Source organism: Poecilia reticulata, linkage group LG13 (genome assembly GCF_000633615.1).
Source record: "Poecilia reticulata strain Guanapo linkage group LG13, Guppy_female_1.0+MT, whole genome shotgun sequence".
NCBI lineage: Eukaryota > Metazoa > Chordata > Actinopteri > Cyprinodontiformes > Poeciliidae > Poecilia > Poecilia reticulata.
The window spans coordinates 19,431,097-19,455,066 of record NC_024343.1 but is presented as its reverse complement, the minus strand read 5'-3'; the positions used below and the strand labels follow the sequence as shown (position 1 = coordinate 19,455,066).

Below are 23,970 nucleotides of genomic sequence, written 5' to 3'. Positions count from 1 at the left end.
ACCCAAACTGAAGCGTCTATTCTATGCGCCTTATAATACAGTGCTCCTTATATATGAAAAAAGTTTTAAAATGGGCCATTCATTGAAGATGCGTCTTATAATCCGGTGCGCCTTATAGTGCGGAAAATATGGTACATAGAATGGAGAGACTGAATGTCTGCTATTTTCTAATCAGCTGACATTTATTTTCATCTTTGGAATTTCTCGGAGACGTGCAAATTTGCTTACAGCTACATTACAACATTGTTAAATTTCAACATATTGTGAAGTCGAAGCAAACTTGCAGCCAGACTTATTTGTATGTTGTAATACAATTAAGAAGACATGAAAATGAATTTTCACAGATGACACCCCCCGTCTAATCCGACTGAGTTTTAGCTAACTTGCAAAAATGAGTAAGTAAAGAGTTTACATCTGTAAACACAGCTAAAGCCAGTTCTACATAGTTTTCTACTATCCTTGAAAAGTCTTAAATTCATGTATCTAAAATTAAGGCCATAAAATGTCTTTAAATTCATAAAAAAAAAAAAAAAGCATGTTGGCCTTAAATTTGTTAATCACAGGTCTTAAATTTTGGCCTGGTAGGACTATTTAATCTTGTTTATCAAGATATATGTAGTTTTCTGTCAGGCCAAAGCGTGAGTTGCTGCAGGCATCTTCACTGCATTCAGTGTTGGTTGATGCTACCGCTAACTAGCTACTTGTACTTACCTTGCTACAAGCTAGTCAGCTTTTTAGCGTCTATCATGAGTAAGTGCAAGTTTGTCTCCGTTTGGCTGGACGATGTTCGTTTTCTTGATTACAGCGGAGCATGTTCCCCCAGCCATTCCCTATATTTACAGTTTTTATTTATTTTATTGTGTTAAATCTTACATTTAATTCAAGGTGGCATTGGAGAAGTCTTAAAAAGTCTTAATTTTGACTTGCTAAAAACCTGCAGAAACCCTGCGGAAGCACATCGAGAATTTCAAAAACTGTCATTTTCCTTTTTCGCTGATTAGCTTTGCACCACACCGTGCTTGCCTGTCGTAAAATTGCAAACCTGTTAAAAAGTTTTGTCCGTGCAGTGTGACAGAATGTGAAAAAGCCCAAATATTTTAGAAAGGAGCCGCACGAACCAGAATACCATGAATAATACACAAGTAACAGGTCTGTCATTGACAGCTGACGGCACTTCTCTTTCTGTTTTATGAAAGGAATATTGTTGCATTTAAATACCGTTGAAAAAGAGCAAACAATGTAACTAATGGGGTAGCTAATGAGGTAGCACGGAGCGACATTAACATCCACAAACAAGGTCTGGCTCACTCGGAAATAAAAGGCGACTGGACTGTCTCAGTCTCTGTTGAGGTTGAGTTGCCGACCAGGAAAAGTAGACTTGTGTTTGGAGGATGAGGCGGCTCATTGTTTGCAGTGTGAACAACGAGACGACCTCACAGCAGACCTGTTACAGGGCAGCGCTGTGCTGTAGAAATGAATTTGTGGCGCCGCGCAGAGCTCTAAGTGTCGAGGCTGTTAGAAGCACAGCCGCTTTTATTTCCCCTGCAGCGTTTCTGCTGCCTATTAGGACCTTCTAAATGCTAAATAGTCTGCCGTGTGTCTGAATGGGGAGAAATCTCGCCATGCCCCTGTTCCCGTTTGTGCATATTTTTTAAAATTAATTAATTAATTTATTTTTTTAAACTTCCATGTCTTTTTGGCTCACTGCCTCGGTTGTTTTCGTTCTGCTCTGACCCTGCGAATATGCAATTCTTTCCTGAGCTCAAGGTTATTGCTTCAGTGTTACTTTTTCCTAGATAATTGTCAAAAATCTTTTTTTTTTTGTTGCTTTTTAAATGTCACACTTGAATTAATTATACAACGAAGCTGTCAGTGAAGTTCAGCTGCCGAGGAGATGCAGTTGGCGGTTTTGTTTCAAGAGACAAAATGAATCAGAACTCCTTGTGCCGTTTGAAGGATAAACTTTTAAACAATGAGAAACATCCTGGTGAAATTATGAAATCAAACCAGTGTGAATAATTAGCATTGCCTTTCCTCATCCCAGTTCAAGTTCCCTTTAGAGCTCATGTCACGAAGTAAATTATTAATCTAGTTAAAACTATTTCAACCTTTTCCTTTTTTCTCAACAAGGTTAAAAAATATTACCACCAGGAGAGAGAGAAACAGTTTTTTCTCTTCAACACTGATAAACAAAAGGAGAAAATCAGTAATGTTAAATTGTATCTCTTAAAAATTCGACTAAAAAGAAAAGTATCACGGTTTCCTGGCTGAAGCCGCAGACCGCCCAAACAGAGTCTCAATGGGAGAATAGGGCGGGGGAAGTGTATTATATGGAGCAAAAAAAAAAAAAAGAAGCAAAACCACAGGTGAAAGTGACATATTTAAAGAAATAAAAATAGTTCCCCATTCAAACATTTATTTCAAACTCCAACTGAGTTTGTATAAATTGCGTTTGCTGTGCTGGAGGAAATATTCCTCTATATTTTTCACTCTTTTTAACTGCGGACAAACAAAACCCTACATGGAGCGTCGGGGTCCGAGTGGCTCTATATGCATTATAACAATTATGTATAATGTTTGTTCTGTCAATTTTGAATAAATAAATCTATAAAACCCCTTTGCCACATGTTGTGGTTTGCAGTTACCCAACCTGTGACATTTCATGGAACAACAAACTCAACTTTATGCGACAGGACTCGCGTTTCACTGGAGGAAGTGGTATTAGAGAAATATCCGTTTTGTCTCCTCTCTGCACTCGCCCTAATTTGTGTCATCTGGAAAACGTAAAGCCTTTCTTCTGTCTCATCTTTTCCTCCTCACATTTCACAGCCGGTTACCACGGAGACAAGGTTCAATACTGTACTGTACAACAGGAATTATTCTTCAGTGGCTCCGCTCTGATCCGTAAGTCTGATCCCATCTTTCAGTTTCTCACCGTCACCATCCGCTCCGAGCTCCTGCTTGCCGCAAATCCTTTCTTTGTCTTGATTTTATATATATATATATATATATATATAATTTTTATCTGCCAAAGTCATTAGCATGAGTCTCCATACTGACAGGGAAATAAAGACGCATGTACACACACTGAGATCTTCTGTTGACTCGTCCCTCTCTGCTCTTCGTTACATTCTGAGCCGCTTAGATTAACAAGAGGGTCTTAGTGAAATGCCAACTTTTTCTTGATGTTCAACTTTAGTGAATAATTTGAAGACCTTAATTGAGAGACCAAAACATTTGATGAACAATTTCTCTCGCTTAATCTGTGGATTGCATATGCAGAAAGAAAAACTTAGAACTGTAGCAAATCCCGTTCGTACAGATGCTTGAAATCCTTGAGTTTAAATGAGGTGTTTTCAAAGTTTGGAAAGTGCTAGATATTCAAGCTGAACAGTTTTTTAATAATTTAACGCTTGATTGCGCTTCTTCACAGTTGAGACCAGATATTTTGACATGCCCAATAAAACGACAAACATATATTTTTTTTTCTCACTGTCTGAAGTTAAATCAGACCAAACATTTCTGGTTTTAGATCAGATACAATTACCAAGATTATTTCTATTTACTAATTGCCAGAAAACAATCTCATTTTTTTTTTAGCCATTTCTTTTTTTTGTAGCTTTCTTTGCATGGTGTGTTCAAGTGTTTAATTTGAGCAGGACAATTATTGACATTAACACAATTTCTTTCAATATATTTATTATTCCTAATGTCTCAATGAGATCTGCGTAATTTAAATAAAATTCTGCTTATATATAATACGTCGAAACATAAAAATGTCTCATATTTTAGTTTACCTTGTCCCTGCTGAAGAATGTAAAATACCATAGCAGGACGTTATGAATAAGAGTAATAAATTATATCACACAAAAATGAGTTGAAACTGTCTCTTTTTAGTTAATTTGTATTGTTTTGTATTGTTTTAATCTCTAAAGTGTGGTCCTGGAAAAGTTTGAAAACTTACCTTGAAAAAGCTTGAAAAGTGTTTGAATTTTCCTGTGGGGGAATATGTACAAACCCTGACGGAAGGCTGAGGATAATCCTTACAGATTAGCCCGTCCCTCCACCTAAAAATCAAACTCCTAATCTAATCTCCCATGTTTTCTTAGGTTGTTATCCAGTGTCAGTCACCTTGTGCTGGACGAGATCCACGAGAGAAACCTTCAGTCAGACGTTTTGCTCGTCATCGTGAAGGAATTGCTCAACCTCCGAGATGATCTCAAGGTCATCCTGATGAGTGCCACCCTCAACGCAGAAAAGTTCTCTAAATATTTTGGTATGACGCCTCTAATCTACGCAGTGTTGTGTTGCACAGAAACAATTATCCTCACCTCTTTTCCCTTTTTTAAATTTTTTTTTATTTTAAAGATAAATGTCCAATGATCCACATCCCTGGGTTGGCCTTCCCAGTGGAAGAGTTCCTACTGGAAGACATCATTGAGATGACCAGGTATTATTGCCAAACACCTGAATTATTGCAATATTCTGGTAATATTTTTAAAATGTTTTATTTTCACATCTGTGTTTTAAAGAATCTGTAGTCACTGGCTGCGTTTCCATTACAAATGTGTGCAAAAAATGTGGCAATATTCTGCTAATGTTGGAAAAAAACACACACACAATTTCATCAAAAAAACGTATGCCGCACCTTGATTCTACAACTACTTCCTGTCACCTTCTTCTTCATGATTTGCGCCACTGGCAATGTCTGGTTGTTAATGGTGTGATTCGTGATGCGAGAAAAGTTTTCCTTTGCAGTTGTGCAAAATAAACCAATTTTGATACAGCTGAAAAATAACACCTCATCCTAGTGTCAAAACTTGTGCTACAAAATGCCGCTCTGTGGCTGGAAAATGCATACTACCGCCCCTTTAAAGCATGCCCAGGCTCAACAGAGCAGCTTTGACTTCCTAGGCAGTCAAACACTTCCTTAGACATACGTGGGGCTTCAGTGTTTCGTTTCAGCATCACAGCTTGCGATTCTGTTCCACCTGTCCCAAACGGATTGATACAAATGCATCCAGTCGTAAACGTCCACTTTGTGTGCTCTAACGGGACGATTTGTCTCTCTGCCAGATATCGTCCGCAGAATCAGGACCGTCGGCCTGCGTGGAAGAGACGCTTTTGGCAGGGCCACCAATCCAGATCGGAGAAGGAGGAGAAGGAGGAGGAGTATAAGGAGAGCTGGCCATGTTACGCACGAACTCTGCAGGGCAGGTGAGTTATTTTGTTGAAACCAGGCGTTTCAACTGTAGCCGCTTCATTACCCAGTATGGCTATTGACAGCTTTTATTTCATTAATAAAATTATGATTATCTCTGACAGACTTTTTCTCTCATTACTGTCGCATTTGGCAAATAGAAATAATTTAGGTAATTCTAACTCACCTAAAACAAGAGAGCATTGCTCTGATTTAACTTCACACAGTGAGCGAAAAAATATATATACAAGTCTTTTGGTTCTGTGTATGTAAACCTCTGTTTTCAGCTGTGTGTTTCTTTGGGTATAATAAAGCGGCTGTGTTGGAGCCGTTCATGAACAAATAGTTTCCCGACAGTTGAAGGGCAATACCTTTTCTTTACCTTCATTATAATTGCTCGGTCTCCAGTGAAGAGACTGTCAGCATAATTGCTTGCGCGACACTTTGCCCTTTGAAAGTTGATTTAAAAAAAAACAGCCTTGTCTTGCCTGAGGCTTTGGTACATGGAGATGTAGCTCATTTCCTACACAGTAGCTCTATTGTGCCCTTATTGTACTGTCTGGATTTTGTTTAGTTTGGATTAAAGAGACAAATGTAAGATCAGCCTCTACTCTGCAGAAGTTGATTTTTAATTTTTGTTTTTCAGATATAAGTTAAAGGATTTTTTGTATCTTTTTTTTGTTTTGTGAACAAAGACATTCAGTTGTAACTGGAAGAGAAGCATGAGGTTAAATCAGTCTGATTACATCTAAAAGTCTGAGGAGGCGTCTCGTCTTTGTGCTGAATGTTGGCAGGAAGTGTTGAGCAGCAACACACCGTCCATCTGTCCGTTTTCCTAACCTGCTGAGTCCTGTTTAGGGTTCAGGCTGGTGACCTCTGGGTCTATAGGTGAGAGCCAGAAAAGGTCACCAGCCCCTCAGAGTCAACGGTACAACCGGGGTTTAAAATGGTTTCAGATTACACACGTACAGGAAATCTGACTGTGAAGAGCAGTTCTGTTGCTTCGTTGTTGTTTCAGTTTTTGTTTGCTCTGTACTCGGGGTTTGAAATCCTTGAAAATGCTTGAATTTCAATTGTCTGTCTTCAAAGTTTGGGACAGCCAATGATTTCTGTATGAACTCCTTGAAAGTGCTTGATATGCAAACTGCACAGCTTTGTAATGCAGAGCAATCCAACGCGTGATTAAAAGCCTACAATTCGAGAAACATAATTAATTAAATTTTAATGCACCCAAATAAAAAGACACATTTTTTTTCACACAGTCTGAAGTGAAATCAGACTAAACCTTTCTTGTTTTAGGTTAGTTAGAATTATTGAAATTATTTCTATTTGCTAAATGCCAGAAAACTTACAGTATTTTTTTTTGTAGCTTTCTCTGTATATTGTGTTCAATCATTTAATCTGAGCAGGAAGTTTCTTACCTTAACACGATTTGTTTGGATGGTTTCAATATGATCAATATATATTAATATTGGCTCAATGACTATTGATATGTGTAATTGAGATAAAGGTTGGCTTATAGTTTGTAAGTTAAACAATGTTAATGAAATTGGAAGATTTTTTTCAATTAGTGTTTTGCTCTCATGTTAATTGGGTGAAATATACAACAAAAAGTATATTTCTGGTTTCCCTCGTTCCTGCTGTAGAATGTAGAATCCCATCACAAGATGTTATTAGTAACAGTGATGCACAATTAAAACTGTCTATTTGTAGTTAATCTGTATAGTCGTTATCTCCAAAGTGTGGCGCTGGAAAAGCGCGAAAACTCACCTTAAAAAACGCACGGTCGGTGCTTGAATCTTACAAAAATGTACAAACCCTGAATGCTACAGCTGCTGTTTTTAGATGTAAAAATCACAATTCCTCTCCTCGTGCAGCTTGGCTTGCTCCACTGCTGCCCAGAAGTCTCAAGATATTAATCCTGTATGGTCAGAGCATGATCTGAATTGCTGGCCTGAAATTCAATTTCAAAGCACTCAGAGCTGGGCGGGATTGGCTCGTCTGAGCGCTGCAGGGAGATTTGTGTATCGCCCGTGGTAAGAACAAGCACTAAACATATTCAGAAGTAAAATTATTGACATCACACGTTAAAAATATGAACTAACAGTGAACGCGATTCACTGTCAACAGGGCTGGTTAGTATATATTTCTTCGTTGTGTTTTGCCCTTCAGACTGAGAAGAGAAAAAAAAGAATGATGCTCTACAGGTTGTTTCTGGTGGAAATCTGTAATTTAAATCCGTCGGAAAACAAAAGAATAAGAAACGCCAGTAAATGGGGGGTGAGGGGGGATAAACGAAACCCTTCTGGCCTCGATGCGACTAGTTGGAGAACAACAGAAGGGCTTTGTTTTCATCCTGACAGATGAGAGGTGGCGACGCGTTCAATGTTTGTCAATGTTTTCCAGATACTCTGACAGCACGATCGAGGCGGTGGAGATGTTAGACACCGATGAGAAGATTGATCTGGAGCTGATCCTGGCGCTGATCCGGCACATTGTGCTCAACGAGGGGGTGAGCGTAATCGCGTCTCCGGTTTCAGCGCAGTCAGGAATAGGATTTCCTTTTCTCCAGTAAATCTGCGCCGAGGAAGATTACTTTTTGCAGGCTGTCTCTGATATCAGAGCAGAACAGGAGTCTGCCACCGGAACACGCCCGGAGGATTTTTATTTTATTTTTTTAGGTTTGCGCCGTTCCCCTGACACGTTCAACACCGGCAGTGGCACACGTGGAAAACGGATCCACGTTAAGAAAAAAAAAAAAAAAACTTAAGAGGTGACACGGCTGCTTGAGCTGGAAAAGGAGAGAGGCAGAGGAGAGCAGATGGAGGGAACGGGGCGAGCTTCCAAACACAGAGTGACTTTAGATCAGAGAAAATGACACCAATCCTGGCAGCAGATCTGTGCTAATGAGTGATGGAGCAGATGCTCTCCCTCTACACGTCCACTTCTCCCTCCCTCCATCCCCCTTTTTTTCCCTTCCTTCTTCCAGTTCTCATCAGGTTTCATCCTTTCATGTCAGCATCTTTTCACTGCTACTTTTGCAGATTACTAACAGCGGCAATCAGTTCAGCTTATAGGGCCTAATCAATTAGATTATCATTGGATATATGATTATTTGTGTGATTCTAGAAGTGAAGCTGCTTTTAGATTCATTACACGCAGTGTTGTTTTTCAACCAGCGCCTGTCTCTGCTAATTTTGAAAATTGTCGCTCGCATCTAATCAGAAATTATTTACATTTTATATAAGAACAACATCAAAGGATTTTTGATTCAGAAATATGAATATATGCGTTATCATGGAAGAGAGCTGCCTTGATATTTGTCATTAGGTTTTTAAACTAAAACCTCTTCCAAGAGGGGGGGACTTAAGGGGGGGAGAGTTTGGGGGACTTAAATAAGAGTCCCCCAAACTCTTATTTAAGAGTTTGGGGGACATGAAGGAAGTTGTGGACTGAAACCGAGGTCAGTGATTCAAGAGCTGCCTCACAAAGACATAAACTACAAATATCTCATTACTCATGTAAAACTGGTTCTTAACCAGAAACAATGTTAAAACTGTGTCCCCTGTTAATATCAAAGTTAACAGAAATAAATGCATAAAACTATATCTTTATGTGGATAAAGTGTTTATATAGCTTTCGCTTTTTGTATCAGGGTGTTTGTACATCTTTAAAAAGTCCTTCATATATCTAAAATTAAGGCCTTTGAAAATCTTAAATTCTTTAAAAAAAAAATTATAAATTGGCCTTAAATACGTTAATTATAGGTCTTAAGTTTTTTTTTTTACGTAACTGTATTGTCTATTCTTCTATGTTCATGTGTATGTAGTTTTCTGTCAGGTCTGAGTCTTAATTGCAACTTGAAGCGGTTGAGGCTAGCTAGCTAGCTTTTTGTGTCTATCATGCTTAAGAGTTTTTCGCCATTGGCTCTCATCTGTTCCTAACCTAAATGTTGATACATGCAAAAAAAAAAAACTTGGCACCAACGGGGTCCGGGCTATAGAGAACCATATGCTGTGAGAGAAATGCAAAGCCTCAACAGACCCCAGAAATTTCACAGTTTATGCTATGATTGACTGCATCATCACCCTCCAACCATTCCCTAAATTTATTGAAATTTATTGTTTTTTTCTATCTTGGACGGTGGCATTAAAAAAAGTCTTAAGACAGAACCCCAGTGTATGTACATTTTGAAATAGATGAACTTCTTTAAGTTATATTGCCAGAATCCAAACAATAATGTTGAGCATAACATTTCACAGCAATTCAGGAAATGAAACGAGAGCAACTCAATTTTCCATCGTATTTCTCTCCAAGCAACGTGGGAACTAGTCGTATTGTTTATGTTTGCTTGCGGCCGGCGGCCTTGCCCGAAAGGTGCGAAAGAGTCGAGAAGAAAAAAAGAGCGCCTTGGAACGAGGAGTGACTAACTCGGACAGACAGAGTAATTACCCTCTCCTATATGTAGCCATATCTCCATCAGTCACGGCGCCACTCAGCCACTCGACCAGTTGATTTGCCGTGGCATTGTCAAACGGCTGAGAGGGAAAGGCTCTGATTCGCCATGAAGCCGCTCCGCACCAAGGATATGGCCCGTCTGTTGGGTTTCGCCTGTGATGATTGGTTAATTATATTGAAGGGGTCTATGATTAGACGTTAAGGGGGTTGACATGCGAGCAATAATGACTGCCTGCTAGGTGAAGCTCTGTATGTGGGAGGATCGGTGTGCGTGTTGCCAAATAGTCGGCTAACACCACTGAACTGTTTCTTTTTCTTTTCTTTTTTTTGTTTTCCTTTGAACTAATCCACTTCTTTGTGTGCCTCAGACTGTAGCTACTGTATATACGCAATTTCTACATCACACACTCGCTCTCATGTGAGCGCAAGCCTTTGGGGATAATAATTATGTGCAATTAAAAGGCAGAGGTAGTTAATGCTATGAAATAACTTCTTTGTCTGAATATTTTCTTTTTATTCCTTTCACCTGATGAATAACTGCTCTTTTTGAAGATTGGGCGTTTTTCTGACTACTTGATTTCACACTGAGATCCATTTTTGCCTAATTTCAGGTTCCTTGTGCAGCAAATCTTTGCACAGATTTTTAGAAGTTAGACTATTTTTGGTTGTTTTGTGAAATTTTCTTCAAGCATTTTTTTATTTTTTTTTGCTAAATATGATTTATTCGTAATAGCAATAAAATGGATATAACATCCAAGGCGGTCAACACTTTTTAATGGTATTGTATATATTTTTTCAGCATATTACCATCTGTCCTGTATATAAAACTGTTAATTTCATGTTATTACCGTTTGTTTACGTGTTGGAGCAGGCGTAGGGGAGATGGCGGTCATGTTTGGCTGTGCGTTTAATTGAAGAAGAGACGGATTTTAGCATTGTGGTCAAGACGGTGCTAGTATGCATTGAACAAAATGTTCAAATCTGTTCATCCCTAATAAGCAAACCCAACATCAGTTAAGTCTGATAATAAAGCTGCTATAATGTTCTGATAGCAGGAGAAGGAAAAAGAGGAATACCTTCCTCTTTAAGATGTATCTGACTGAATATAAAGCTGCTTGTTGACATGCTAGGCTAACATTAGCATGTTTCCTCTTTGTTTGGATGTGACTTGTTGATGATTACCATTTCCAGCATGTTTCATCGCGGATCCGGGTGATTGTGATCAAACAAATAGAGATCGTGTGAACTGTCTGGCTCTTCATCCTTAGTACGGTTCATGTTTCTACAATTCCTTACAGAATGTGCAAAAACTTCTCAGCGTAGGCATTTAAACGCCTCGTGTTTTACAGCTGCTTTCAAGGGACTTTTTAATTTTACTTACATTAGAGCGTGCTGAGGAAGTGAAACGAGGATACTGAGAGCTTCAGTAAGAGCGAGTCAGCAGGTAGAGCATAAACTGAAGGTAATCAAATTACTCTGACTCCGGCAGCGGATCTCTTCACTAACAGACCGTATGTTTTTATTCGTTGGTGTTGGATTTCCTCTCCTGTTCGACCAACAAAGTATTCACCTCACATGAGAGTGTCTGCTTGCTGAAATGTACAAAGAGGAGTGTTTACATCCCAATGTAGCAGAACTAGATGGATTGTCGTCTGCCAGCGATGGTGGTGTTTTGAAAGCTGTATGAAGTGTGGCGTAAGACTTTATTAAAAACACAGACACAAGTCATATTTATGTCTAAAAGCCAACCTGCCGTATTTTATTTGACTGCATTATTCTGCGGTAGATGCTTCTGGTTCAATCCAGTATTTATTTATTTATTTTTTTATGCAATAAATTTTAAGTGTGAAGCAACAATCTTAAGCGTTTTAGTTACAAATGGAAACACTGTGGAGGTTTTGATTACTTGCAGGTGTCTGTTATTGCAGCTGTTCAGTGGCTCAGCGAGTTTCTAAGGTTTTTATGGATTTTTTGCTTATAAAAAGGCAGATGAGGCCTTTTCCATCATGTGTTTGATACTTATTCCCTGTTCCATTCCACTTCATTAAATGTATCTTAATTTATGTGTTCAATGCTTATGTTATTGCCTGTATTTATTTATTTCAGTATGTTTCCCAAACATACATAAAAAAAAGTACAAATCTGATGTAGGAATTATTGATTTGTCCTTTGATCATTTAATTTTTCCAGATATTGCAACGTTATTGTATTAGTTTGGTTTCTCGCCATCTTGGCCGACATCGTCACTTGCAGACTCTGTCCATGGTTTCCTTACATTGAAACATCTCTCAGCTGTCATTTGTCTGCATTTCTTTTTTTGCTGTCTTTATTTGGTGGTCTGCTTTTCTTTCGCGGTGTCGGAGAGACGTGAGCTGCTGTGCAGCAAAGACAGACTCGTTACAGTTGGATGTCATAATGATGTTGGCAAGGCGTTCCGTCTCTCATCAAGATGCCGAAGGGAAGTCGGCCTCGTTGGCTCACCACGGCTCATCGTTGCTGGGCATCGTGCTCGTTCATTGTTGTAATGACTATTTAACGGATGCTTGGCAGGTTTGCTTTTACCATAACCTTTGTTTAAAGACGGCTCTGTAATCGTTTCTGGCAGGAGGGAGCAATCTTGGTTTTCCTGCCCGGCTGGGACAACATTAGCAGTCTGAATGACCTCCTCATGGCGCAGCAGATGTTCCGATCAGGTGCGCTCATCTTTTATGGAACGGTTATTGGTTTCGACTTCATTTAACACAAGAGAATAGACAATTTTTTTTTCTGATACACCAACATTATTTCTTTTTGGTAAGCTTTAGAATGAATGAGATTTACAGATGACATCCTTTAAACAATTTGAAAAATGTCATGGCTTTATAAGCTTCTGACTTTGGTTAATTTGTTAGATTAGGGCTATAATGATTCATGAAACAATTCGAGTAACTCAATTTTTTAAATTTGTCAAGTTTATTAATTAAACTATTTGTTTTTCCATTTGAATTTCCAGCTCATGGGCAGCGTGTTTTTAAATGTCACTGTTTGCAAAACACACAACCAATTATTATACTTGGATGTAATAAATACAGCACATGTCATGCATTTACATTTAACTTATCCACCTGTTCTATTATTCTGCTTCATCTCAGCTTTGCTTTTATATGCGATGTTTCAGAAAGGTTCGTCATCATCCCTCTGCACTCCCTCATGCCCACTGTTAATCAGACGCAGGTAAACTTTCTCTTTGTTCTTTGATCATCCGCCAGTCGACCAAAACACCCCGTTTCATCTTTCTTCTCCAACCTCCTCCAGGTTTTCAAAAGACCCCCGCCAGGAGTTAGAAAGATTGTGATTGCAACCAATATCGCGGAGACCAGGTGTGTATGTTTGTTTCCATGATTAGTCTCAAGTCCATTACTTCTCTAAGTGTGGCCCTTTTTTTTTTTTTTTTTTTTTTTTTYTCCTTTGTGCCAGTAATAATGCGCTGAGTGCCAGTCATTACTGGAATAAAAGCTAATTGGATGCTAATTAGCATATTTTTCTTGGATTGATCACAAATCCTGTCTCCACAACATGGATGAGAAAGTTTAATTTAGTGTTCACACGGCGCCACATTCACATCAACTGAACAGTTTGGGAAGCTGCTCTAACATCACCTCACTTAATATAGACTCTTCTTGTTAAATGTGCTAAAAAGATTTCCATAAACCTTTTTTTTTTTTTTTAATGATTTCATCAGTTTTTCTCTTTTCTTTCCTGACTTATCCCCCCCACCCGTCCTCTCAGCATCACCATAGATGATGTCGTTTATGTGATAGATGGAGGAAAGATTAAGGAGACTAACTTCGACACCGACAACAACATCAGCACCATGACGGCCGAGTGGGTTAGCCTGGCTAACGCCAAACAGAGAAAAGGACGTGCTGGCAGGTACTGGCAGAAGTGGACACTTTGTGCGGCGCATGGAACTGCTGGCCGCCTTAGCGGTGTGAGATTTATTACAGGCGCATCATCAACATCGTATCCGTTTCAAGTCAGTAGCCATATTATGCCTGATTTAGATGTTTAATAATGTTCAACAGGCTTCTGGTTTGTTTCTCAAATTGGTAACATGAACAAAGTATAGCAGTGCCACAAAAGTGTGCATAAAATATCCATTTATTTATTTTGTTTTAAATAACCATTTGAAATCCACACATTTGAAAACAAGAAGAAGGAGCCCAGTGTTGGCACAACACATTACGTGGAGAGAGGCAGGTTTGAGTCTGGGGTTGGGGGAGTTTTTGTAGGGCAAAATTACAAAGGCTACCTTTGGGCCACGTATGATCTACTTTATTTTAAAAAAAAATCAACAAAAAGAAATTCAGAAGGGTACTTTTTTTGTCTGGAAGAAATAGGGCAGGTGCTCTATCACCGCCTGGTGTCTATCTGTGCATGCCCCTGACCTTTACATTTAGATATATTTTTAAAAACATTTAGAATGAAGACACTTTTCCCATTAACCCTTCTACGTATCACGCACTAGAACAGGAGCTTTACCGTAGATCTCTTCCACCAGCTCACATCTTACTGCTTCCCCATCTGCAAACACAGAGAGACAAAGTTCAGACACGCCCAGGTTGTTTCGTCTCTCTGCGACTTGAGATGTCGGTTCTGTTCGGTTGCTCTGACATCAAAGTGCAGCAAGGCCCAATTAGTAGGAGCCGCTTACTGTGTGCAGTTTCATCCCACTGATTTCTCAAATTAAGCCCTTGTCACAGGTCTGATATAACATGTAATCTTTTTTTTTTCCTTTTCTCTCTGTCTGGTTTTTTTTTTTTTTTTTACATATATCCAGGGTGCAACCAGGAAAGTGCTATCATCTGTACAATGGGCTTAGGGCCAGCCTGCTGGAAGCCTATCAATTACCTGAAATTATGAGGACACCGCTGGAGGAGCTCTGCTTGCAGATAAAGGTGATGCATGTGGGCAGAAAGAGATTGGCTTTGGCTGAGGAAACGAACTGAGGGGAGGTTTGCTTCAGTACCAGTCAGAAATGTACAAGCAGCATAAGAATCAATATGCTTCATTTGTGCTTCTTTTCCAAGCATGAGGATATTTCATTTTTAGAATTTTACAACTATTCCCGTGAATGTAGAAGTTTGAATTTAATGTAGATTTTCTCTTATCCACACAGGGTTAAAATTCTGCATTCATGCTCAAATATAAACATGCAACCTCATTAATGGCTTTTGTTTAATCTTTTAGCATAATTCTAGCTGGATATTTGACCACCCTTTTATCTAAAACTGTGGACCTTAGTTAAACAAATCAAAAGGGCTTTTCTGCCATATGCTTTGATTTTAGACACAGTCCACACAGCGTTGGGTCATTTACAGAATCACTGTCCAGTTCTGTCCAATTTTCACTTTTGAAATGCACACAGTGTCTGCACATCCTTAAAAAGTCTTAGAATTCATGCATTTAAAATTGAGGCCATAAAATGTCTTAAATTAATTTTAAAAAAGCAAGTTGGCCTTAAGTACACTAATCATAGATTGTAAATTTTGCCATGGCATGGCTATTTAATCTTATTTGTAGTTGTTTAATTCTTGCAGGATACTCTAGGCGTCGCTAGCTAGTTGCTAATACAACCTTGCTAGCTAGCTATTTTCTAACATGGGTAATTGCAAATGTGTGGCCAGTTGGCTGGACAGGGTTTGTTTTTACTTCTGTTTCCAGCCCATACAAGTCAGCAGGATTCCCCCAGTCATCCACTAATTTATAGTTTTTTCTGGCCTAAATTTCATTCAAGGTGGCATTAAAAAGGTCTTAAAAAGCCTTAAATTTGACTTACTGTTTGCATCTTTACAATGTTTCTTTCATAGCTTGCATCCTCTGTCATGGAAATGTAAAACTCATCTTCCAGTCATGATAAGCTTCAGCCTTGATGGATCATGGATTTATTTATTTTTTTTTCCGACCCAATCTTAATTGCTTCTATTTATGAGAGGTTACGTTTTGGGTCGGATAAATACGCCTTAGCTGATCCCCAACACACACCACAGCCAGTTTTTACGTGCATAAAGCATCAAGCTGCCAGAAATGCTGCGACATCGTGCGAAATGCATGGACCGTGTTTAAAGGCTACATCTATGCCAGTTTTTCCGCTGCCACTTCTGCAAAATTACAGCAATCAGATTTGCAACGAGAATTATGCCAAAAAAAAAAAAAAAAAGTATTAATGTCTACAGAAATCTCCTGATTTTCAGTTTTCTAAGAGACATTTATCCTACTTTGTGTTGTATCAGTATTCCAACCAAGTGTGAAGGATTAGTCAGTGCTGGTGGGGTTTGGTTCTCTTTTGTTAATGAGGATTGAGGAAGGACATCCCAGACTGACTCACGCCCCCTTTCCAGCTGTTTGTTATTTTTACATACAGTGTTATCACATCTGTTTATTGCCTCATCTCTCCACATCTCTCACTTTGAGAGATGTGGAGAGATGTCCACATCTCTCTCTTTTTTTTTTTTTTTTCCTCTGTTGGCTGCTTGCTGCTGTTTGTCTCTTTGAATCCTCGTCGCGCACTCAAAAGTGTTTAAAGCATCGCTAATGGAACATAAAGCCAAAGTTCATTCAGTTCTGGTGTTTGCAGAGATTGTTCTCACCAGCAGCTTTTATTGTATGGGATTTCAAGCGTGCATCTTCCTGCAGCCTCAGTTCAATAAATTCGAGTGTGTGTGTGTGCGTGTGTATATGATTTGTTTTTTGTTTTTTTTCCAAAGCTGGTGGGTGAGAGGCTGACTAATGCGTCAGACTAACCTCAGAGTGAGAGACACTCTGACAACATGCAGACCCCAGGCTGAATCTCTAATGCACAGACACTCCAATGTCTCTCCCACACCCCACCTTTTTGTCAATTGCAGAGTGGATGTGTGGTTGCTACTTTACTCTTTGGTGAATTTAAAAGTCTGCCTTTTTTTTTTTGATGTGGAAATGAATGCACTTTAAGTGAATGTGGACATTCATAGAATCACCTCTTATCACAAATTCTCTCTTTCTGGCACTAAAGGAATCACATTAAAGCGGCTCCATGCAAATGCGTGTCGAGTGGCGCCCGTCCAAACCGCCTTTCGAGAGCGCTTGTCGGACAGAGAGAGACGCACACGAGCCCTAATTTCATGCAGTACCCAACAGTTTGGTTTGTAATCTGGTGTGCGATGAAATGCTTCGGCTGACTGGATGAAAATTGATGTACGCCCTTTAGATTCTGAAGCTCGGCTCCATTAGTCGATTTCTGGAGAAGGCCTTGGACCCGCCGAGCGAGAAGGCGGTTAACCTCGCCATTAAGAGCCTCACAGACCTGGTAGGAAACTGTAAAGATTACATATAGTTTGTTTCAAGGGGGGGGGGGGGGGGGGTTGACGGGGATCAAATAGTTCTTTAACTTCATCTCAGTCAGGCTGTCTGCACATCTTTAAGACGTCTTAAATCCCCATGTCTAACATAAAGCCTTAAAATGTTTTAAATTCATTGAAAAAAAAAGTTAGTTAGCCTTATGTCGTTTTAAATTTTGCCTTGGTAGGATTATATACAAATATAATTGATGTATAGATACTAACAATCCTTGTAACAGCAGTTCAAATCATATCAATAGTACAGGAAGGGCAGGAGAGAAAAGAGAAATTAACTCATCTTTACTACTGCTTTACTATGACATAATTTGTTACATTTCTTCTCGTTTTTAATAAATCAGTCTGTATGTAAGTTAATTGGAGAAGTAATCCTCCCAATTTCATGAATTTCTTTTAGGATTTTTGTTGGTGCGTCCTTATTTCCATAACTCCTCGTAATAAAAAAAAAAAAAAATTAATAGCTGTTAATGTTATTTTAGTCAAATATTTGTCACCCAAGTTCATTTGACAGACGACTCCTCACAGGAATATTGAATGAAAATCTTATTAAAAATCCTGACCAGTGATTGTTTGAAAACATCAGTTGGTTCTTTATCATTTTTAAAGTTATTCAGAGCCACAGTGGAGCCACAGGCTGTGGACCATAACTATTATTTAAACCATGCATTACTTTTCTTCGAACTTCACTGTTTTATCAAACTTTGTATGGGTCTTATAAAGTCCCAATGACATGCAACATTTTTGATTTGGCAAAATGATAAAATATGAAATAATTGAAGAAAAATAAAAACATTTCAAAACTCTAAAACGCCATGCAGCATTATGGGGATCCAGAGCAACCAGTCCTCACACGATGAGGCATGTTTGTGTCTAGTTTTGGATTATTCATGGTGTTTGAAGTGTACAGATTCCTAACCTTCATCATGAGAGAAGCAAAAAAGAGAAAAAACCCCACAGTTACCATGTGTGCTTGCATGCCCTAGAATCGATTCTGAGATGTAGAAATGTTTATGTACATATAAAAAAAAATGTTTGGAGACCTTGCCTGAGGGGAAAATTGAGGTTTGTTGATGTACTGCAAATTTCTGTCTAATACTTAAGCAGCAAACTGGCACAGTCACCTTCTATTACCAACTGGTTACCTTGAATGTAACACAGATTGAAAAAAATCTGAAATTAAATACAGAGACACGAAAAATATTCCCCATTTTCTATTAAAATCACCCAGTTAAGTTTCATGTTTGATGATGCAATGCTGCTGACCTTATTACAAAGCTCCTGTTATTAAACTCAGAAGTACTTTGAACGTACTTCTCCTAAAACAGGGGTCACCAACTCCAGTCCTCGAGGGCTACCGTCCTGCAACTTTTAGATGTGTCTCTGCTCAAACACACCTGGATCAAATAAACTGCTCATTTCCAGCCAATTGAAGAGAGGAATGAATGCTGGTGAGGAAATTCAAACATTTTGGAGCAGAGGTGAATCTAAAAGTTGCAGGATGGTAGCCCTTGAGCACTGGAGTTGGTGACCTCTGTCCTAAAACATGTTATGCACTGACTGTAAGTCAAGCCTCTGCCACTTGATTTTGACGGGTGTCATTAGAAACGCATCGTCCTGAGCTCAAGGTGACATGAAACATTTCCCTCTGGTCTTTGTGACGCGGTGCGGCAGAACGCTCTGGACCACGCAGAGAACCTGACGGCGCTGGGTTTCCACCTGGCGCGGCTCCCCGTGGAGCCGCACATCGGCAAGCTGATCCTGTTCGGCGCTCTGCTGGGATGCCTCGACCCCGTGCTCACCATCGCCGCTTCGCTCAGCTTCAAAGACCCTTTCTTCATACCCCTGGTAGGTTGCGCCGCGTCCACAGACATGAAAGCCGACGTCGGCGGCAGATGCAAGCACGCAGACTTCAGCGCATTGCTGCAATCTGCCTTCTGGCTGTTTTTTTTTCTTTCTTTTTTTAATCTATCGTGAATATTTAAGCTTTTTTTTTTTTACTGCCCATCTCTTTTAGGGTAAAGAGAAGATGGCAGACATGAGGAGAAGAACTCTGTCCAGAAACTCAAAGAGTGACCACCTCACTATTGTTTACGCCTTCAAGGTAAACGAATCTCACAGCCGTGAGCCTGACTTCGCCTCTTAAGCTGCGACTGTTGGATGACTTAATTACGTCTTAATTTCTCATGCGCCGGCTGCCAGGGATGGCAGGAAGCCAAGCAGCGGGGCTCCAGGTATGAGAGGGAGTACTGCTGGGACAACTTCCTGTCTGCCAACACACTCCAGGTGAGGCTGGGCTGATTGCAAAGTGTTTATTTTTTCATTTTTTTGCATCTGACAGATGGGTGGCGGGAAAATTAATTCAGTTTAAAGTCATTTGCAGAAGAGTAGCAACACATTTAACTCACAGACAAACATTAAATGGTATTAGGCTAAAAAGATGAGATTATTAGCAACATTTTCAGGACAAAATTAAGAATTTCTGTTTTTTTGTTTTTCACAAATAAAAAAATGTTTCACAAAGCACAGAATGTGTTTTATAGTAACGCTAATAAGTGTAAAAATGTTAAATTCAGGATTGACTATTCTGTATGTTGTGGATGTGAAATAAATCTCAACCTCATCAAGTAATCTGTTGCGTGCAGCATTTATCAATTCATGTGTAAAGTTTGAACTTTGAGGGGATCAAAATGTCCAGACTTATTAAAAAACAACAACAAATTAATTCAATAAGTAATTAACCGTTTAGTTTAGCACTGATGGGAAGCGCCGAAGGAGAATCAAACTTGTTCATGATTAGCAGCTAAGTGTTAGCCAGTTACAGAGCTTAGGAAAAGGTTTACATCTTGTATATCGTAATTAGTTTTTCTGATGTGCCCTCGGCAAGAGCAAGATGCTGGTATAAGGAAATGGAAAAAAAAAGTTATGTTTTGAAACCAGTGAAGTTTTTACTTTTTATTAATCATGCAGTTTAATATATTTTCAATGAGTTTTCTCTGGCTCCCACATGTTTCTTTCCAATATTCTGACCTGGTTGTATAAAAAAATAAAATATTGGATGACATATGCACATACACATATTGTTCGTTTTATCTTTAAGTTTACATATAATTCTGTGACCACATGAAGCCAAAGGTTTCCTTGCTGTCTTGGCCTACAAAACTGATTCCGGCTCCATGACTCGCATATTTCTTTTTCTCACTTGCAAAAGATTCAAAACATTCTAGATGGCGTGGGAACTAAATGACTGCCACTCACCACACTTATAAAGGCAACCTTGTTTAAAAATGACAGTATCCAGGCTCCATTTGGCGTGACTGACAATCAGCCGGCTGCAGGTTGGCTGTCAAAGCAGATACTCTGGATAAAATCATGTTGCTACTCTGTAAACTTCAAAAAACAAAAAGACGTTTAACACTCTGCACACGAAGCATGTAAACTACAAACTTGCACCCCGGTAATGTGTCCTTTTCATTATTTAGATGCTGCACAACATGAAAGGTCAGTTTGCCGAGCATCTCATGAGTGCTGGCTTTGTCAGCAGCAGGGATCCCAAAGACGCTAAATCCAATATCAACTCGGGTAACTACAGGAGTTTTCTTTTATCGTTCAGACTATTTTACTCTCAAAACGTTGGGGATTATTCGGCTTTTGTGTCAACACATTATCTGAGATGAAGCAATCACCATTGAATTCTTCCACCTAAATGCCATAGTTCTCCGTGGATTTCACCTGAAAGCCAAATATCCCCAACTGTTAATGAGCATTGTATGTTTTCAACCAGAGAACCCTTCAATGGAGCCGTGTGTAATTAAATATGATGGTCTTATATTTTCTCAGACAATGAGAAGTTGATCAAGGCAGTGATTGTTGCTGGGCTGTACCCTAAGGTGGCCATGATCCGACCCTCTTACAGCAAAAAGAGACCTGGGTGAGTCTGTCAGTCCGAGAAAGCTCACAGTTGAGAAGTAAATTATCCATTGTGTCCTTTGTTTTTTTTTGTTTTTTTTTTTCCTCTCCCTGAAAGACAAATGGTGCCAGCGCTACAGTCACTCATCAGACTTCTTAGAAGGAGTTTTGGATGGGTACTGTGACAGTCGCAGCTGTGCGGCAACCGTGTTTCAAAAATTGTCAAAAAAAAAAAAAAAGAACGAAGCAAAGGCACTTTTGCAGCTCAAGATCAATGCACTCATCACGGAGGAGCCCTGAGGCAGCTGTCATATGTGGCAGCTTTGACCTGTGTGCCAAAGATAAATGGCTTTGGGAATGGCAGTTTTATTTATATATCACATTTCATTACATATCAACTCGGATTACAAGCAGTATACGATGCAGTGCTGTAAAAGGAGTTTAACCCCTTACATATCTCTTCTGTTTTTGCCTTGCTGAATGTCAGACAAGAGTGAATACAATATGCAGTTTTCAAATAATCAATCATAGTTTATTTTTCTCTGTAAAAAAAAAAATAAATAAATAAAGAAATGATTTGTTTTCCCCTTGGGGACGACTGCTGTCATTGTTAGTTTCCAGCAGCTGGCAACGAGTCCTTTACATCAGTGGTCCCCAACCTCTTTATTATCGCGGACCAGTCAAGACTTGGAATTTTTGCTGCGGCCCGGGGGACGGGGAGGGGGGGAAAGGGGGAGGGGCGTGAACCGTCAGATAAATCCATTCTCCTGTCTCTTCTCTGGGCCTTTTCCCCTTCGCAAAGAAACTTTCCAAAGACATCTGATCTGTTTCTTACTCATTTTGCTGCTTGTGGCCTCAATGTTGGCGCGCAAGTAACCGAGAGAATCCGGTTAAAGGATTTTCAAAATAAAAGATCCTCCAGACTCAAATAATACATAAAATGGAAATATTTAATTATTTCTTGCGCGACCCGGTACCAATTGGTCCACGGACCGGTACCGGTCCATAGACCAGGGATTGGGGACCACTGCTTTACATCGTTCTAGAGAAATGTTAATCCAATCTTTTTGCACAACTGTCTTAAACCAACCTCTTTATATAAGATTTGAGCATGAACAGTGTGTTGAAGGTTATGCCTCCGCATCTTTTTGTATTTTAGTCCAGACTTTGACCAAGCCACTCAAAAATATTCATTCTGTCTTTGTAGAAGTCCTTTGGTTGAGCTTTGCGTCAAGAGTTTTGACCTGCTGCTTCATGTTAAGATCGCAACAAACAGCCGCACGTTTCTCCTTCGGGGTTATTCTGCTAAGGATCAGAGTTTGTTTCCTTCAATTGCCGGAAGTCGTTCAGATCCTGAAGCAGACAAGTTGATCAAACTACCACCACCACATTTGACGTTCGACGTTGTACGCCAGATGTATCCTGGCGCATATCTTCCAAAAAAAGTTTACAACATTTTGCCTTGTTTCAGCCTACTTCGTGTTGTTGGACAGGTACTAACAAAGTGAGGGCTAGCAGTAAACAGGCCCTTAAGTGTGTCTGTTAAAATCCAGGTTTGGCTAATTAGCATTTATTAATGACCTTTTCACATAGGGCCAACTTCGCATAGTTCGTTTTTTTTTTCTTATTATTTTTACATTAAGTCCTCATTTGAGGACACCGTTTTGTATTTACGCTGATTGAGTTTGAGCTAAAACATGTACGTACGCCAGCAAAACAAAAGCTAAAGAAATCTGTAAGGGGGTGATAGTTTTTCACAGCACAGTTTATTTAAACGATATCTGTCGTAATCAAGGGATCACGCTTCTGTTTTAGCGCTTAGCAACACTTTTATGAATGCCATGAATTTTCACCGAGTCCTTTTCGTTTGCATGTGAAGCTAGCCGGTCGTAAGATAAAACAATTTAATTGCTTGTGTAGGGTCTCTTTCCTTTGTTACCAAATCAATCTGCAGTTAGTTCTCTGCTGTGCAGCAGTCGGTTTTGTTTTGTTGGCACACACACACACACACACAGACACACACACATTTGGAACAGGATGTCACTTTAAACTTGGACATGATTATCAGACTTTCTGCTTTCTTTTGTTCTTCTGTTCCCTAGCAGACATGAAAGGAATCATTCTGAGAATAACAAGCTAAATGCATTCGATTGGATCCAGTGAATAATTTCTTTTTCTTTCAACAAATTTGATCTTGTTGGTTTTCGTACCACTGAGAGCAAAATATGTGCAGACAGACGCTTGGCCTTGAATGTGAGGCGTAAGACGTAATATTTCCTACTTTTCGAAAGGAAAAGCGTTTCTGAGCGATAGACTTTATATGAAAGTCAGAGCAGCTTTAACCTTGCATTTGAATTCTGAGAATGGTGTGTTGAAGTGTGATTTTACCACTTTACCATGGCAGGGTTTTCCTGTTAGACATAAGATCCAGTGAATAGAAGTGGTCAAAATGCACGTGTCGTTACGTAACCCATTACAAACACCTTTCTGCCGTAAAGCTGCGGTCAAAGGTCAAAGAATACTTTGTATTCTTTGAGATATTATGAGCTGTCCTGCAGTTGATTTATCCATCACTTTGGATGAAAACGGATGTTTTGACGACACAATGCGAGTTAAAGACGACGCCACGGCGAACTCGGCACATTCCCGCTGCGTCGAAGCAAAGTTGATCTGAACAGTTTCACACAGCGTCATGTGAACGCTGTTTTGTATAAGCCTTCGCATTGCCTTCACTTTGTTACATTTGGGTTGCATTTGTATTCAACCCTGTTCGCATTGACACAGAAAATGCGGTTTATTAGATGTATTGGCAAATAATTATTTTTGGAAGTCATCCTGAAATGAAGCGTTTGGCCTTTTGGTGTGGATGAGAAATGCAATGTGTGGTGGAAAACTTCAAATCTCATGGCATTTGAGGAAGGAACATAATGCCCAAGAAGAAAACTATACAAATAAATCATTTTAAGTAACAAAATCCTCAGGTTGTAATATTATTAGGTTTAGAAATTTCACACAAAGTGACATTCACAC

The 23,970-nt window shown here is 39.4% G+C and overlaps 1 protein-coding gene across 4 annotated transcripts in view; it reads left to right on the top strand.

Annotated features, from left to right (window-relative positions):
- The window catches only part of dhx36 (DEAH (Asp-Glu-Ala-His) box polypeptide 36), a 37,026-nt gene that overhangs the window by 4,768 nt on the left and 8,288 nt on the right, over positions 1-23,970 (top strand). For all 4 annotated transcript variants that reach the window (XM_008425856.2, XM_008425855.2, XM_008425854.2 and 1 more), the window contains 16 exons: positions 2,830-2,904; positions 4,110-4,276; positions 4,369-4,450; positions 5,077-5,217; positions 7,607-7,712; positions 12,264-12,351; positions 12,816-12,871; positions 12,953-13,017; positions 13,427-13,570; positions 14,478-14,595; positions 16,887-16,985; positions 18,706-18,879; positions 19,049-19,135; positions 19,234-19,317; positions 20,514-20,613; positions 20,872-20,962. In XM_008425856.2, coding sequence (XP_008424078.1) covers positions 2,830-2,904; positions 4,110-4,276; positions 4,369-4,450; positions 5,077-5,217; positions 7,607-7,712; positions 12,264-12,351; positions 12,816-12,871; positions 12,953-13,017; positions 13,427-13,570; positions 14,478-14,595; positions 16,887-16,985; positions 18,706-18,879; positions 19,049-19,135; positions 19,234-19,317; positions 20,514-20,613; positions 20,872-20,962 — 1,677 coding nt within the window. The remainder of the gene's footprint in view (positions 1-2,829; positions 2,905-4,109; positions 4,277-4,368; positions 4,451-5,076; positions 5,218-7,606; positions 7,713-12,263; positions 12,352-12,815; positions 12,872-12,952; positions 13,018-13,426; positions 13,571-14,477; positions 14,596-16,886; positions 16,986-18,705; positions 18,880-19,048; positions 19,136-19,233; positions 19,318-20,513; positions 20,614-20,871; positions 20,963-23,970) is intronic.